This window comes from Chionomys nivalis, chromosome 1 (assembly GCF_950005125.1).
Source record: "Chionomys nivalis chromosome 1, mChiNiv1.1, whole genome shotgun sequence".
Classification (NCBI taxonomy): Eukaryota; Metazoa; Chordata; class Mammalia; order Rodentia; family Cricetidae; genus Chionomys; species Chionomys nivalis.
In genome coordinates, this window is record NC_080086.1 from 10,275,861 (window position 1) to 10,293,897 (window position 18,037).

General features: G+C 40.4%; 1 protein-coding gene across 1 annotated transcript in view; it reads right to left on the reverse strand.

The window, feature by feature from the left end:
* Nucleotides 1-7,399: 7,399 nt before the first annotated feature.
* The window catches only part of Aebp2 (AE binding protein 2), a 41,145-nt gene continuing 30,507 nt past the window's right edge, over nt 7,400-18,037 (reverse strand). Inside the window, exons 6-9 of the mRNA XM_057772601.1 lie at nt 16,473-16,540; nt 14,924-15,037; nt 12,155-12,181; nt 7,400-7,589 (exon numbers count right to left, since the gene is read on the reverse strand). Coding sequence (XP_057628584.1) covers nt 7,580-7,589; nt 12,155-12,181; nt 14,924-15,037; nt 16,473-16,540 — 219 coding nt within the window. The 3' untranslated portion in view covers nt 7,400-7,579. The remainder of the gene's footprint in view (nt 7,590-12,154; nt 12,182-14,923; nt 15,038-16,472; nt 16,541-18,037) is intronic.

The window sequence follows — 18,037 nt, forward strand, 5'->3', positions numbered from 1 at the left end:
CTTTCTTTCTTTCTTTCTTTCTTTCTTTTCTTTTTTCTTTCTTTCTTTCTTTCCTTATTTATTTATTTATTTATTTATTTTTGGTTTTTCGAGACAGGGTTTCCCTGTGTAAACAGCCCTAGCTTTCCTGGAACTAGCTCTTGCAGACCAGGCTGGTCTCGAACTCACAGAGATACACCTGCCTCTGCCTCCCAGTGCTGGGATTAAAGGCGTGCGCCACCACCACCCGGCTATGTGTGGGATTTCTTTTAAGCGTTCGATGTCTCCACCATCATTTGCCCTCCTGAGGCCCCCTGTACACAAGTGCTGCTTACATACATGCAGGCAAAAACATTTATACATAAGGTCTTTTTAAAAAAAAAATTGAAAGTACCTTTGCCATCTGACTAACAAAATAACCATGCATTTCAGCTTTAAAGCTCTTAGGTTTAAAAAAAAAGTTCAAAAATTAGACTGTTATAATGATATGGAATTTCCCTCTGTATGCTGTGATTACCATTAATGAATAAAGAAACTGGCTTGGACTGTTGATAGGGCAGAACTTAGGTAGGCAGGGCAAACTAAATGAAATGCTGGGAGAAGGAAGGCAGGAAGAGAAGCCATGTAATTCTGCCAGAGACAGATGTCAGAACCTTGTCGGTAGGCCACGAGCCTCATGGTAAAATATTAAATATGGAGATGAGTTAATTCTAGATGTAAGAGCTAGCTAGCAATACACTTAAGCAATTGGTCAAGTAGTGTTTTAAATAATATAGTTTCTGTGTGATTATTTCGGTTCTGGGCAGCCAGGACAAACAAGCGGCCTCCCTCCAACATTATAATCCCAAGTACACTAGAAGCTGAGGCAGGAGGATGACAAGTGTGAAGCCAGCTTGGATGACTTATTGAGACTTTGGTTCAAAAAATGTCTGAGCTGCCGGGCGGTGGTGGCGCACGCCTTTAATCCCAGCACTCGGGAGGCAGAGACAGGCGGATCTCTGTGAGTTCGAGACCAGCCTGGTCTACAAGAGCTAGTTCCAGGATAGACTCCAAAACCACAGAGAAACCCTGTCTCGAAAAACCAAAAAAAAAAAAAAAAAAAAATGTCTGAGCCTAGTGCTAGAATACTTACTTAGTACACACAAGGTCTTAAATTCCATTCCCAGACTGCAACATAAAATAACAAAAGCACTCACATGCTACCCTCAAACGGAAATAGTGCCTCATCAACCGTGTTCAATGCCTACAATTTCCCATAAGTACTCAGACCAAAGCTAAGAGCAGGTAAATTAGGCAAATATGCATGGGACAAACACAAATTGAGTGGCTTCAAAAAACTCTACATCATGAAAACCTGCCAGTTAGGGCTGGGTGTGGTGGTGTATGCCTTTAACCTTAGCTCTCGGGAGGCGGAGGCCTGCTGCATAGGGAGTCCCAGGAAATCGGGGCTATTTGGAGAAACCCTGTCTCAAAGCAAAACCCAAACCAAAACAAGCTTAATGGTTATAGTAAGTACTCCAGAGAATTCTGGGTGTTTTTAGCTGCAACAGGGAAGCAAAGGTGATGGAGGCCTGCAGACTTCTGCATCTTCCTTCCTACGTGAAGGAAATCAAACTGGTTACAAAGGAAGTCATAAAACACGAAAGTGTTGAGCCTGGCATGGTGGATACACACCTTCAGTCCCAGCATATGGGCGGCAAAGGCAGGGAGGTCTCTGTGAGTGTTCTCAGTGGGCTTTTAAAGAAATGGAATTTGTGAAATATTTTAAGTGCTATCAGTTGATGTAAATCATTTATAGGATTCTGAAAAAAATTTAATCATGTGTATGTGTGAGGGTGGGGGCAAGCACCCACATCTGCCAGGAAAGGGCAGTGGGTCCCCTGGACTGGAGTTAAACAGACAGTTCTGAGCAACATCCTGGGGACGCTGGGGACCCAAACTAAAAATTGTCTATCATCCTGGTTTTATCCCAAAATTACACACACACACACACACACACACACACACATTTGACAAGCTCTAAAATAAAATCTTTCTGGTTTGGAACTAACTTGCTTCCAGAGGGCCCCTCCATCCAAAACACACACACTGGACTCCTATGTATAGGAACACATTTTCTAAAGTTATATGGGATGCCTGCAACTCTAATGTGCTTTTCTGTGACTCATGCATTTCTCGCCTGTTCTGTATTTTACAAGGAAACGGAACTGAACCTCGGGACTCACTCATGGCACAAAATCACTCTCTGACGGTGCTCTGCCCCAGTCCTATCTACTTCTTGTCTGTGACAGAAGGGTCTATGTTGCCAGGTATGGCTTGATCGTGAGATCCTCCTGTCTCAGCCTCCCGAGTATCTGGGATTACGGGTCTGAGCCAAGAGGTCCAGTTGCAAAATTTCTTAAGAGGGTTGTGATACGGATGTACTTCATCCCAGAGACACTCTTTAGTGCAGCCTTACAAAAATACATTTAAGTACATGATCACTCATCAAACAGGCAGGCTTTGTTTGGGGATAGCAGTCTGCAAGGAAGGCTGGCTCAGTTTACCTGCCTAAGCCTCCCAAATGTTGGGGTTACAGGTATACCTAGCTATATCTTCGGGTTCAGTCATTTGCTAGGGATGGATTCAGGCAAGTTACCTGAGTTCCCCTTGGAATGCTCACAACAGCTGTTCCAGGGCAGCCAAGGCTACAGAGAAACCCTGTCTCAAAAAGAAAACAACAAAAAACAAAAAGTTACCTTACTCGTTTCGTGAAATTGTTACGAACTGGGTGAAGGATAAAAGCGTTAGGTTTAATATTTTTGCCAAAAGTTGGGTGAAACAGTCCTAGACAGTAGAGTCTGAAGTGTAGGAGGCTGAGCCCTCGGTCTCGAGCTCAACGGAGAAGGGCTGGTCCCTTTCTCCAGCCATAGGAGTTACTTAAGACATGGGTCTGTTTGTTTCACTTTATCCTCATTGTTCCTGAAGGTTTTCAGTTAGCGGTCATTAAATGTCTGGCAGTTCCTTGTGACCACTATCGACCAACCACTCCACACCAAGTATCGTTTCCTATTTCAGGCAATGTCATTTTGATAAACTTAGCCCCAAGGAATTTGAAAAAAAAAAAAAAAAAGCTAGCCGAACTTATTAAGAGGGCAAAAAGGTAATGTTCGGCTCAGGCTTATTTTCTGCCTATCCATATATTTAGGTAGGATTTCTCTGCCAGGTTTGAATATGCCACCTAGCAAGGCAAGACCTGCCGGGCGGTGGTGGCGCACGCCTTTAATCCCAGCACTCGGGAGGCAGAGGCAGGAGGATCTCTGTGAGTTCGAGACCAGCCTGGTCTACAAGAGCTAGTTCCAGGACAGGCTCTAAAACCACAGAGAAACCTTGTCTCGAAAAACCAAAAAAATAAATAAAGAAAGAAAGAAAGGAAGAAAGAATGCTTTTTCTTTTTTTTTATCTTTGCACAAAGCTAAGAGGGACATTTTCTTGTAACCTACTTTACCCTAGAATGTTTATATCCTATGTAAAAAGCTGACCAGATATGGTGTCGTGTGTCTTGTAAATGCTGGGAGGCGGGGCCAGACAACTTCAAGAAGAGCCTGGGAAACACAGCTAATTTCCAAGTGAGCCTGTCCTAAGGACAGGGAAAGAAGGAAGGAAGGGAAGGAGGAACAAAGAAAGGATAAAGGGGGAGAGAAAATAGAAAATCTCTTTCTATGGGGTGAGACTTCATGACTTTTCCAGTGTTCCCAAATGTGATGTCAGAATTCACTTTTTACACCTTGCAAAGCGGAGGGTAGAGCCCTGGCCTCAGAGGGTCACAGAACTGCCTGGCACTTGGTTTTTGGCATCTACTCCCTATTTCCACACAACAATGTTAACGGTAGTTTATCCCCATTATTCCACAGGATTCAGGATGCTGACTTCAGCATGGATACACAGGACGGCAAGGCAGTATTGATGTGTGACTTGAACTATAGAATGGTTTGTTCTTTCATCATGTGGCAGCTGGTAAGTGTACCAGTTTATGGGGGGTAGGAAGGGAAGAAGCTGGGTGTGGTGGCACACATCTTTTTTTAATCCTAGCACTAGGGAGGCAGAGGCAGGCAGAGTCTGAGTCCAAAGCTAGCCGAGGATACAAGACTTTGCCTCAAAACAAAAGGACCACAAAGTTGCACTAGGTCATAGGTTGCATCCCACCTGCTCCTTGGTTGTTTAGGTGTCCAAGGTCCTTACTAAGTCCTGCTTAAGCCCAGACTCACCCAGACTCTTAACAACGTGCAACAATCTTCACAGACGTCAATGAGCAGGGAATTCCACCTTCTATTGAACTCAATCCTGACACCTGGCTGTCTCCTCAGCACTAAGATGGAACCACCAGTCTAATTCCTGAAATGCCCGTCCCCGCCCCCCCCCCCAAGCTGTGCACTGAGCTCCCAACACCAGCCAGTTGGTTTTTCCAGTTTAAAGCAAAGTGCCCTTGAGTCATCAGACTCTTAACACTGGAGCAATTCCCAACAGCCAACTTCAAATGAACACCCAAGACAACCACTTCTATAAGACAATTTCAGTGCGCATTGTTGGTTTAATGACAAAACCATTTCCTATCTCTATTCTACTTAGGTTTTGAAAGATAGTCTTCTAACTGCATTTCATGATTCTCACTTAGCCTAATATAATTCTGCAGCAGTTAGCATGACTGAGAGTGTATGGGTGCTGGAATGTTTATGTATGCATGCATGTGAGGGTGGGAGGCCTATGATCAGGGGCCTTCCTCAATCCCATTCCCCCTTATTTACTGGTTCAGGGTCTTCTCCCTAAACTTCTCACCAATTTAAATAGACTGGTAGGCTCCAGCCTCCTGAATAAAAAGATCACAAGCACATAGTGCCATGGACAGCTTTTCATGTGGGCTGGGTGATGGAGAGCCAAACTCAGGTCCTCATGGATGTACAGCTGAGTCCTGCTCTGACCTGCCATAGTCCTTTAAATACACACACACACACACACACACACACACAGCCAGATTTTAGCTTTACTCTGCTAAGCAAAGTCCTTTCCTATGAACTCAGCCTTACTTCAAGCATGATGACATTGCCTTTTTTTTTTTTAAGTTTTTCGAGACAGGGTTTCTCTGTAGCTTTGGAGCCTTTCCTGGAACTAGCTCTGTAGACCAGGCTGGTCTCGAACTCACAGAGATCCGCCTGCCTCTGCCTCCCAAGTGCTGGGATTAAAGGCGTGTGTCACCAAAGTTTTATCATCCCCAGCACCTAGAATTATGTCTCCAATGGTATGAGAACAATGCACACTTTAATATTCAAAGTGTAGTCTCTTGGTCTTTATTCTTGCATGTCCCGTGCTGGTGGTTTTCTCTTACTGTCTGCAGATTCTCAACTCCTTTATGGCTTCGCTCACAAGAGCTTAAGTCTACCTGTTTAGAAACCACACCACAAATTCACTTAGCTCCATCTTTATAGCATTTGCATCCCGACGCCATATCTCACTCACTTGAATACTGTCTGTCAATTCCCATCCACATACATCCAAAGATCAAGAAGTTATTGGAGCCTTAAAAAGTGGCAATGTTTATCTTTTATCCCAGGACTCAGGAGGCTAAGGCAAAAAACCTACGTTCAAGGACAGCCCGAGTGTTGGGGGCATACTGGGAACGCAGCTCAGTGGAGTTCTTGGCCCAAATTCAATTCCCACTATCAGAGGGATAAGGGGTAGGAATTCACTACTAAACCCACAACTGAAAGGTTTTTCACTGCATATACTTTCCCTCCTTTAAGACAGGGTTTCCTCTATGTAACAGCCATGGCTGTCCTGGAACTAGCTCTGTAGACCAGGTTGGCCTGGAACTCCGAGATTTGCTTACCTCTGCCTCTACAACCCAGCTGAAATCTATTTCTCAAACGTACAAAATGGACCGTTTTACTTCTGTGGATTCTATAGAGACATTATATATAATGTCTCGTAGCATTGATAGGGCAACAAGCTTGTTTCTAAGAACTACTTGCCCCAGTAGCTCCCATGTTGGAGTGTAGGGAAATTCATCCCAAATCACATTGTCTAAAATCTGACAAGGCAGAGTGGTGCTACAGCCAGAAGCAGGGGTTTGGACAGCGGTAGCAGTAGCCTAAATGCACAGGGCTCCTGGTCCCAGCAATCCAAAACAAGTCAGCAAATTCTTACCTCTTCTGTGTTAGGGCCCGTGGGTCCCAACATAGAAAACTATTGTCCCTAACTGGACTGGTACCTACTTCAACTACAATTGGCTACGAGGGAAAAGTGGAAAATCCAGTTCTCTATTGTCAACTTTTCTTAATTTAGTCATTACACTTGAGTGACAAAAATACTGGTAACTTTTAAGAGTTCCCATCTAGAATTTGAAAAGAAAATGAGACCTAAGTCATGAAAGCAGAAGGCAGGGCAAATGGAGTATGATGTACATGAACAAATGTCACCATCAAACCTTCCTCTGTTTATTAACCAAGACATTCTTTTCCTAAAATGACGTTGATTTCTGATAGCATTCTCTCAGTTCTAACTGTAGCATACACATGGGTTACAAGTTAGTTTTCATTAATGATGAGCAACAGCAAATTCTGTTTTTAAAATGCATGTGTTTGTGTAGGTTAAGTGCAAGCCCATGGAGTGCTGGATCCTGTGTGGCTGTAGTCACAGATGCCTATGAGCAGCCATCATAGGCACTAGGAAGTAAGGGCTTCTGCAAAAGCAACACACTTTTTTCCCTAAATGTGTAGCCCAGGCTAGCCTCAAACTCGTGATCCTCCTGTCTCCACCTCCTTCAGCAAATCCTGCTAGCATACACAACTGGCACAGTACACACTTAACCACTGTCCAGCCCTCTCATTCTGTATTTTCACTTATGATTTGATACTTATCTATTTCTGACTGCATGTTCACTGTTTAGATCCACGCTTCATTAAGTGTGTGTATCCACCTTAATTACAATTCCAACCATATCCTTTTGTTCAGAAGTCAGATCACCAAGATGACCTAGGAGAGGGCATATTCTGTGAAAGACAACTGAGACATGCGACTATTTCCAAGCTGCCAGCCACCATGCTTGCACCAGTGGTCATCAGTGGTTTCCTGTTATTTGAAGGAAATAGAGGACCTTAAAACTTTCCCGCACATCAGAGGTGGTCCCAGATAACTACCTGCAGATGCAGGCTGGAGGGAACTAAATGGGAGATGGCTGACCTAGTCACACAGAAGCTCCATGTGCACATGCGCCAAGAGCACAAGCCCTCATGTGTTCTACCCTATTAGTATTCCCTAGCTACATAAATTCCCCAACCATGATTCAAGACTTCCCCCAGTGTAATCAAGAACCACAGGCATCCAAATATAAATTTGTGAAATTTTTCTTTACGAGAAACATAGAAGTCATTATAAAGTTGTAGGATTTCAAAAACAAGTTTTCTTCAGTCCAAAGAGCGTAAACAATAAAGAAAAGGAACATTGCAACAGAGGACAGCAAGGCTCTGCAACCACAAAAATCAGAGAAACCACAGGCCAGGAAGGTCCTCAGGACAGGGTTACTGGAAACGCCATTCACAGCAATTTCATCAAGGTCTTACTACTCTTAAAGGGTTCTGCCAAAAACAAGTATTTTTAATGAGATTAAATAAATCAAAATAATTACATTACAACTGAGTTCATGAAATGTAACATCAGTAATCTGTCACATTGAGGATGTTTAGGTTTCCAAGCACAGGTCCCTTTGTTAAGTCTGTATGTAAAGGCAGACATCGGCCCCTACCATCAGCCCTACAGGGTCTTCTGCCTGTAGTTCACCGCACCTTACTACAACACACATTCCTCTTTACAGCTCACCACGTGACACACTGTTTTCTGTTGAATATAATCCTGGCACCGACTGTGCGGGTCAAACACTGAAGACAACTTCACAACGATACTGAACACACATTTGTCATCATCTTGCTCGCTCTGAAAAGCCATCTGGTACAGCAGGGTCTGACCTAGAAAATAACTCCCGCACTAAACTGCTTACAGCCTTTTCCAGATTAACAAAGCCACGTGTGGCACTGCACAAACTTGGCTTGGGAAAGAGATCACACTAGGTAAGTTTTGTTTGTAAATTTTAACAATTTCGAAAAATCAGAATACAACATTTCATGCCTATATTTTAAGGCTATTGAGGCTCAAAAGAAACATTAGAAATTACAAAATATTCTCACCTTTTTATTACAAATAAAAACTCTGCAAATGGTATTTATATTAAAGTTGCAATGTTAGGATTGCAAAATGCCTTACACCAGGTCACAAGATTCAACAATTAAGGAAAAATATTTATGTACAAAGATTTTTCCAATTTTTTTATTATTTTATGAAATGGAATAGAAAAATATCTTAAATTAAAACCCCACAAAGTGCCATTCCTCTAAAAAAAATTCAAATAATATATGGTTTTAATTATTCTTTATAAATAACCTCTCTATATATATTAATATGTTTATTTCTGCAACCTGAGGCCTCCTTAGACACATAAACATGTCAGGCTTTGCATTACAAATCTAAGCAGGCTAACATTTGGTTTACCTTTAGAACTTATACGAGGATTATAAACATAAAAAAAATTAAAGCTGTGACTACACAGCCACTCAAAGTATTTAAACTAGCTCAACCACATTTACCCATTCTGATATTCACTCAATATTAAATATTATCTCATATCTATTGTTAACCATGAATCAAGAAAAATAACTCAAAAAGCAAACAGAACACATTTAAACTATGGCAAATTCTACCATCTGCATGTTTAAAATTTTACTGATGTCTCTTTACTTGGGGGTGGGGCAGACAGGACAGTTCTCTCCCCATGCCATGTGGATCCCAGGATGGAACTCAGGTCGTTAGGCCTGTCACCAAGCACCTTTACTGTTGAGCCACTTTGATGGCCCCTACTTTATTAATATGTAAGACAGAGGGGAAAAAACTATAGCTATCAACATTTTTTGGTTTCTTCTGACTCAAGGTCGAACTCCGGCCTCAAACTCCTGGTAATCCTCATGCTTTGTCCTCCCAATTGCAGGCTTAGTCAGTGCACCCAGCTTTGTGCTGTCAATGAGTTAGACACATTTGAAAATAATTGAGGGTTAATTATTTTCGACTTTATTTTCCTTTCATCTGAAATTCATACATTAGTGTATGAATACATTAGTGTATGAAAAGGTTTAATAGAAAAATAAAGAACTTTAGAATTTTACAATATTTCGTATTTCAAGATTCTTTTAGATAAAACCAATGTTACTTGTGGTTGAAACACAGAATCTGATTTACAGATTCTCACTTAATCCCTGTAATACAAAACACAGTTGGTAAAATGGTGGGTTCTCAACAATATTAAGAAATCCAACATGGACGCTCCACCCAAACACCATGTGTCTCCAGTGCCCGTGGGAGTGCCTCCTGCAAAGCGTATGAGATGCCTTCTCAGGAACTTAGCACTGTGCACACTGCCAGTGTCACAACACTGCCGTATTAAGTACAAATAAATTGTGTGGTCTACATTTACTGCTCCAAAATTTATCAGCTACAAAAGGGAAGAACAAACATCTTTTTATGATGAAGACACTAAATACCTCAGGCTTGCAGGCCCCTGAGGTCTCATTACTCCAAAATGTAGGGGGAAAATCAAGTAACATACATGAAAATAAATAAATGTGCCTTTGGGCTACAGACATCCGATGCTGGGTGGACTAGACATGGATTTGTAAACAGAAACACAATCCTAGGCCCAACACAAAGTGTCATGTGGGCACAGGAAGCGCACACAGAGCTGAGGAAGAAACATTAATGAACATTACAGACTAAAATGTCCACACTTTCCAATCAGACTTGAATGTGTAAGTATGCATACATACAAGTTATACAACTAGCTTGCTTACTTCATAGTCTTCTTGGTGTGCTAGTAACAGTGTCAAACCCACATCCCATCACTAGGGACCATGAATAACTGAGTACTCAGAGGCTAATCAATAACCAGCAATATGGTTTTGACATCTAAATTTTTCGATACAATGACAGTAACTAATCTGCTCTATATACACTAAAGAATGTTGGATGTGTATTTCCAGATGTCATCTGAAAATTAAATTGAATTGTTACAATTTGAAGCTAAATGTGATTTGCTTTGTTTTATTAGAAAAAATACTCAAGCAAAGTCTACAATCATCGGTCAATTAAGAATGACTTACAAGAACATGAGACAGTAAAATAAAAATACAGGTACAAACTATGTCCGAAACACTTCCATTTGGCAATGTTATATAACAAACCAAAATTTAAAAGAAACAAAAGAGATTGCAGAGTACTTCGCAGATATAGAACAAAACAGATGAAGTGCTTAAGCGAAAGAAAAAAAAATAGTAAGAACACACTGCTCTTCTTCTTTTGAAAATAGCCTCCCGTTTGCTACAGAGCACATTAGACGGCCGTTCCAGAGTGTCCTCACTGGCAGTGCTTTCCTGTGGGTCCCCCAGCGGCGATGACTCTCTCCATGTCTACCTCTTACCCCTGTCCTGCTCAAGCCTCCAATACTTTTAGTACCTTTTGTGTGCGGTTTTTCTTTCAAAAGCAAATGAGAAATGATCATGGAACCCTTCCCATTTTGGAACCAAAGGTTTAATTTTATATTGTTGTCTACTTTCTTTTAAAAAACTGAGCGTAAAAACTGCTGGTTTTCCTGTCAGTGCAGGAGTGGGACCTCCCAAGGAGGAGCGCTTCTGCAGTCTAACTGCACAGCACAGCTTTACAGGATGTGCTCCCACAGTGGGAACAACCACTCAGTCTCAGTCACTGTCAGGGGAGGGCCACGACCCTCCAGGAGAGGGTCTGGAAGGACGTCCAATGCTTTGTTCTTAGACATTAACAGTAGTACACAGTCCCTTCAGTCTGCAAAGACATCTCTTGTTAAAGGTGCTTTGTTAGCAATCCCTCTGGCAGCACTAGTGAGTTACAATTTCCTTCAATATTATTTCTACCATAATATATACATTGACTTTCATGCCTCTAGAAAACATCTACAGTACATTTCATAATAGAAAAATATATTACAAATCTGCTCAATTATTTACAAGCAACACTCTATTATCTCTATGCGACATTTGTTTGATACAGTACTGACAAGTTACACATATTTTCCATTTCTGTAAAGTTAAAAAAATTCCATATGGCTTCTTGCTTGCCAAGCAAGAAAGTGATTTTATTTTCCTTTTCAAAACCAACTTTGGTGCATAAAAGATTCGGTTTGAAGATACTTTAAAAAAAATACTTTTTTTCTTTTACATTAAGAAAAGAAAAACTCAAAAAACCAACACTTTCCTCAGGAAAAAAAAATTAGAGTCACAGGTTAAATGAAAATATGAAGATTATTCAAATAATTTGAAATTGCGGTTTTTTTCAAAAACCATTAACAAGAGTAGTTATGTAGGTAAATATAACACACTGTACCCCATGAAAGACCCTAGTCCTGAAAAGGGAGCCAACAGACATATGGCAACACTCTAACAGTAATTCTCAGACCTAATTCAATAGACGAATTTTAGTTGATTGCAAATGTCGTTCACTGTTTGCTTAAATACAAATTGAACATTTTTCTTATCAGAGTTCTGCAAAAGAACACAAATGGCAACCAATCACATCTATTTATCATAACTGAAAGGTTAATTATCTCTCGATAATTTCCGCTGTCTAAATATTTTCTATTAGGACTTCAAATCGATACACACTGTCAAGATGAGTATCTTACAGTGCTTTTGGTATTTTTAAGGTCAATTGTTTGTCTTTCCAATAAAACTGTCATCACTAAGGGGAAGAAAAAAAAGCAGCTTAAGCAGCGAGCATGCAAAGCCTTTCAGAAGCTGTTCAACTGAGTTGCCAGAGAGTGTCTGTGCAGTCTCCCACAGCGCCATTCCATGACATGTGGACTACAGTAATATATTAATATATTCCACAGAAGACCTACTTCATTCACAGAATGTCCACACTAAGCATAAATATTACTCTAAATACTGGACTTAAAAATAAAAGAGGAAGGGGTTGACTCTAATGTGCAACTTTCCCTAAGCCCATTGTCAGTGACTAAGACTGCAGGTGGCCCCGCTTGTTTGCTTTTATGTATTTATGTATGTTTTACCTCTTCAACCTCTTCTGTGGCATTGTTCTAGAAAAAGAAAAAGAAAGAGAAATTCTTTATTCAGTTGAATCAAAAAACACTGAGTACTACTACAGAAACATTAAAAATCCTTGTAGATCTGAACGCAGTGATGATGACAGGTATTTCCAAGTGCTGCTACAAGCCTTCAGTCCCAACTACTCAAGACTGAGGCAGGGGAGTGCTTGAGCCCAGGATTTCAAGGATATCTGAGGCAGCATAGGAAAACCCTATCCCAGGAAACAAACATATATATTGAAAACAAAAGCAATCATTTCTAAAATGTACAGATATAATGAATATAAATTTATTTACAAATTTTTAATAAAAATCTCTATAATCTGATGTTTCTATTTATCAAGAGTTCCACATCTAACATGCAATTTTAACTACTACTTTAAATGTATATTTAAATTTCAAAGAAATGCTCTTATAGTTTCATTGTAAATAAAGTGTGTATTTTTAGTGGAACAGTAATACTTTCATTTTGAGATGTATATTAGCAAGAAATCATTCCTCAAAAAGCTGAAATAATTGTTTTTTCCAGTCAAATTCCAGACCCTCAAACCCTAACCACAGCAAGAAACACCCAATCCTTTATGACTGCACTACATTAAAGTTCCCTCTCTGCTCCAACTTCCGGAAGAGAAGCAAAGACAAAATTCAGTGCTAAGGTTTGAGGGGGAGGGGGGTTCATTTTGGCTGGTTGTTTTCACAGCTAACATACAAGCCAGGTGTGATGAGGCATGCCTATAAACCAAGTTACTTGGGAGACTGAGGCAAGAGAATGTGGAATTCCAGGATAGCCTGGGCTACACAAAAGCATCTAATGTCTCAAGAACATCCTCATTTCCCAAGAAACCTTTTAAAAAACAGAAGAATCAAATATCTTGAACCAGCCAACCTCGCTTCTATCAACTACTTCTGAACATAAATTCCAAGCATGGAGAATATTCTTAAATCTTCACTAAGACATCTAAACTGCTTTGTACAAAGCACAATAGCACAAAAATAAGTTGATGTGTGAAAAAAGAAGAGAACACAGATTAGAAGCACAGAGACACATCCCAACTGTCAACTCTGAGGGTGTTTATAGCCAGTTCTAAAAGACGAGCTCTCCCAGAACACTGCTCTCCTAGGGTGCCAGTTTCAATTATCTCCCCAGTCAGCAGAATCGAATCTAAGTTATGTAACAGCAAATAAACTCCCAATCATCTTTTTTTTTTCCTGACACATTGAACAGCATCACAACCAGGAGAGTCACAGGAGGAGCAGAGCCTCTGAAGGTATTTTTGATTACTGTCTTAGGGACGGGGGCTATAAACCAGATGGTAGGATGCTGGGTCCCGCAGTTTAATCCCCACTACTCTAACCTATACTACTCCAAAACAGCTCATTTATGACAGTTAAAAAATATGCCAGGTGGTGGCGGCACACACCTTTACTCTCAGGGAGGAGGCGGCAGGCGGATCTCTGAATTTGAAGGCCAGCCTGATTTACAGGACAGGAAAACATTAGGAAATTATCAGTATCATCTGACTTCTGGCCAACCCATTCTCATGAGAAAAACATTAAATGTGTCTTTGTTCTAAAAATATGAAGTCAAGTGCCTTTTTAATCACTGGTTAAAAACCTGAGTAGCAGTCTATGTTATTTGGATAGAGCATTCATGTGTGATCTTGGACTTCATTTCCAATCTATATGGAGACACTCATACCAGACAGGCTGCTGTGGTGAGTACTAAGCACTTACAAAAGTGACTTCTCACCTAAGAAACACTCCTGGCCACTTCTCTTCCTAGAGCCACCATCTAGAATAGCCAGGTCAACTACGCTTAGAAATAGGAGCCTCTGAAATACTTAAGAAACACACTGCTACTTAAACTGTTCTTTGGAAAAGTTTGTGGAGAAAGGAAATGAAATACATGGCATTTAGGACACATTCATTTTATTCTCTGGCCCACAAAATTCTGATTTAAATACAGATCACCACATCTGTTTAAATTAAGGTTTACATTGATTAACATGTATGTGTGCATATCTGAGTGAGTGACTATCGTATGTGCACTGGTGTCCATGGGGCCAGGAGGTGTGAGATTCCCCTAGAGCCAGAGCTAATGTGGGTACTTAGAACTAACCTGCGGTCCTCTGCCAAAGCAGCCATTTTCCCAGCCTCAGTATCACATTTTCAAAATAATTTCAAAATATTTGTGTATCATAATCTAAGCCACTCAAAATAAATTTAGAATTAAACATGCATATAAACTTTATCAAAATACTGTTTCTGGATTCTAAAACTCTTAGCTCTTTGTGATATCACACCCACACTTTTAAAAAGCACGGAATGCCAACGTGCTACAAATGCCCCGTGAAGCAGCACTGACTACATAACAAGTCTGGGTAGCCTGAGCTTATGTGGGGACCCTGATCCCCACAAACCCTGCACCCCTCGAAAAAGTAAATAAAAAATTCTACAAAGTCTATTGGACAGAGAAACCAAGTTGATCATTTCAAGTCCAAAAATCTACCCTCCGGAAGTAGATTCTAAAGGCAGAATCATCAACATGATTTTGAGCATTCTGATGAAGGATGCTAAATTAGCCATATCTAGGTAGAATGAAAACAAAAGCTCAGCATTTTGGATAAAGAGTACTCAATATGTACTGAAAAATCAACCCCAACTTATGCAAAATTTAGAAAACTTCAAGATAGCAATTCAAAATGGAAAGCATATTGTCATGAAGTCAATTACCTGTAAATGTTTGGGTCCAACAGCAAGGCAGTATCTTTGGGCAGCTTTGATAAATGAACTACTTTAGTTTTTAACTGATGTCGTTCACTTTCATTCACCCACACATCTGGCAGACTATGAATTAAAGAAAAATCAATAATTTGCAATTGTCCCAGATTAATTTTCCTTTGGTCTTCATACTCTCTAGCCTTTCCTGTCCCTTTCTTTGACAGGGACACCTGTGTACTTCTGCAAAGACAAATGTGTCAGGCCATCTATACTCAGGAGCCAGACACAGACCACGGCACACAGTAGGGTGGACCAGAAATTTGTATAATGTGGCTTCTAACTGAAAGAAGTTAGTGAAAAATCTATTTCTTCACTAACAAAGGAAAACGCCATGATTCCTGGAGCTCAGCAGTACAGCAAATACCAAGAGTACCAAGGACAGAGAGGCACCCTCATGAGACTGAGCCCATATGAAAGGAAAGAAAATAAAATGTATATGTAACCAAATTCTGAATTTGAAGATGTACTTTAATATCTATATTGTTCAATTTCCACAATAGTAGGATTATAAAGGCATTTTTAAATTTGACATGTTTTTAAAGATTTGTTTTTATTTTATATGTATAGGTGTTCTGTGTGTATATCTGTGTACTATGCGTGTGCCTGGTGCCCTGGGAGGTTACGAGAGGGTGTCTGGAGTTATTTTTTAAAATCAGTATCAAACGAGGAAGGCATGGTAGTACAAGCCTTGAAATAGAAAACAGAAGAGGCAAGAACTCAAAAACTGCCTAGGTTCCATACAACCTTGTCTCAAAATCCCTTCCCTCCCTCAAAAAAAGAAAGGAAGGAAGGAAGGAAGGAAGGAAGGAAGGAAGGAAGGAAGGAAGGAAGGAAGGAAGGAAGGAAGGAAGGAAGGAAGGAAGACAAGACAAGACAGACATAGTGGCTCACATCTATAATCCCATCACTTAAGAAGGCAGAGGCAGGAAGTTCATGAGTTCACTGATAGTGGGTTATATGAAAAGACCTTAGCTAAATGAAAACTTCTCCAATAGTTGCATGGATGTTACCCATGTAGCAGCTTTCTGAATGAATGTTAAGACCCACTCGACAAAGATGGTTAATGCTGGCCTCCTAACCTGGCCATGCAGCCATGGCAGAAGGGGTCAGAAGTGCCAGGGAGAACCTGCTGCTAACCTGAAGTTATACACACTGATGAGTGCTCCTCTTAGCCCTCATCAGAAGCTTCCTTATGAAGTGGGTACAGTGATCTAAAAAAAAGTATAAAAAGCTCCTAGAACATTCAATTGCCAACTTGACAACCTCAAAGCACTGCACAATTCAATTTCTCTTAAGACTTCTATTTTAATAAGTTAAATAATTTTTACATTCAAGATTTTGAGACAGGGTTTCTCTGTGTTGTCCTGAACTTACGTTGTAGACCATGCTGGTCTCAAACTCAGAGACCTCCCTGTGTCTACCTCTCAAGTGCTGGGATTAAAGGTGTATGTCACCTCCAGCTGGCAAAATAAAATTTCTTACACACAGTGCAAACACTTACATGTCTTCAGGCGTCCAATGAAGCAAGAGCTTTATCTTTCCAGATTCTTCCTTTCTCTTAGCTATTACCTAGTAACATTACAAAAAGAAAGAAAGGACAAAAACTGAGGCATCATTTTTCTACACTATTAGGAAGAACTTGAAGTGGCCATGCAGCAGCAAAGGCACTGCCACCACAAAATTCTTGTCATTGCTGCTTTGTACACTCCAACTTCTTCCCACAACACTGAAATCACCACAGGGTCTGCACTAATATGAAAACACCGAAACATATGCTCATGATTTTAAAATAAGTAAATGAATTTTTAAAACTACAAAACATTAAAGCAACTAACGGCTGTCAAGATGGATCAGCAGTTAAAAGCACTTTCTACAAAAGCCGAGTTTGACCCTTGATCTACATGGGAGAAAGTAAACACACTTTCAAGTGTCTTCTGATCTCTAAAAGGGGAGATGAACAGAACAAAAAACAAAGAAGCAATAATTAATGCCAGAAACCAGGCTAAGTGGCACACACCTATAATCCCAGGCAGGAGGGTCAAGGAGTTCAAGTCTACCTTGGCTACATGGTTAACTTCTAAATAACCTGGGATACAGGAAACCCAAAACTGCTGCAAAGAAAAAGATCTATTTTACAACTGAGACATCTTTTCTGCTGGGTTTTTACTGATGTTCTTGGTGGGCCAATTCATCTTTAAGTCTACCCCTAAGTAACCTACGGGTCTAGACAGTGTATTAAACCACTGTCACGTTAGCACTCTGAAAACCAAGATGACAGTGCTGGACAAGTCCCCAGTGTCCACTCTGAATTGGTGATTTAGCGTGTCCTGTTACAATGTACCAAATACCATTTACCAATTCAAGTTACAAATACCCAAATACATACTACAATGTTATTATGAAAACATATAGAAACTGAAAAGAGAACTTTAAATAAAAAAGTTACTTCCTCCATTATATAAAAACTGGTGGTCGAATAAATCCCTAATTTTAGACTTGGCAACTAATGATAGAGCTCAAAAGTAGATTTGGAAGTACTAAAGCAGAACCCTACAAATGACAGAACAGAAACCAAGCAAGCCCAGTAACCCAACTGGAAATGAGGGTTCTGCTGACCTCTTCTGGAGAAAACTTCAATTAAGACATTATTAGCACACGAAAGCAGTCTAAACTGTTTCATGACCACTAAAGTTATTTCCTATGACAGTAACAGGGAAATTTACATTTGCAGTTTGTATTAAGCATTTCCACTTAAAGTAGATGTTTAAGATGTTTTGTGTAGACCTGGCTGACCTAGAACTCAAAAGATTCATTTGTCTCCGGCTCCCTAATGATCAGATTAAATGTGTTGCTTCCTGGTGAGTGTGTGTGTCTTTGTATTTTAGCAGGAAGTCAAAGTCTGTATAGACTGTGATTAAATAAGTGATTCACTAAACCAGACATGGGAGGGACGCGCATATGCAGTGAGGGTTTGTGTATGTGCGTGAGTGCGTGTTTTAGCAGGAAGTTGAAGACTCAAGTTTGAAGCCAGCCTGTGTAGACTGTGATTAAATATGTGCTTCATTA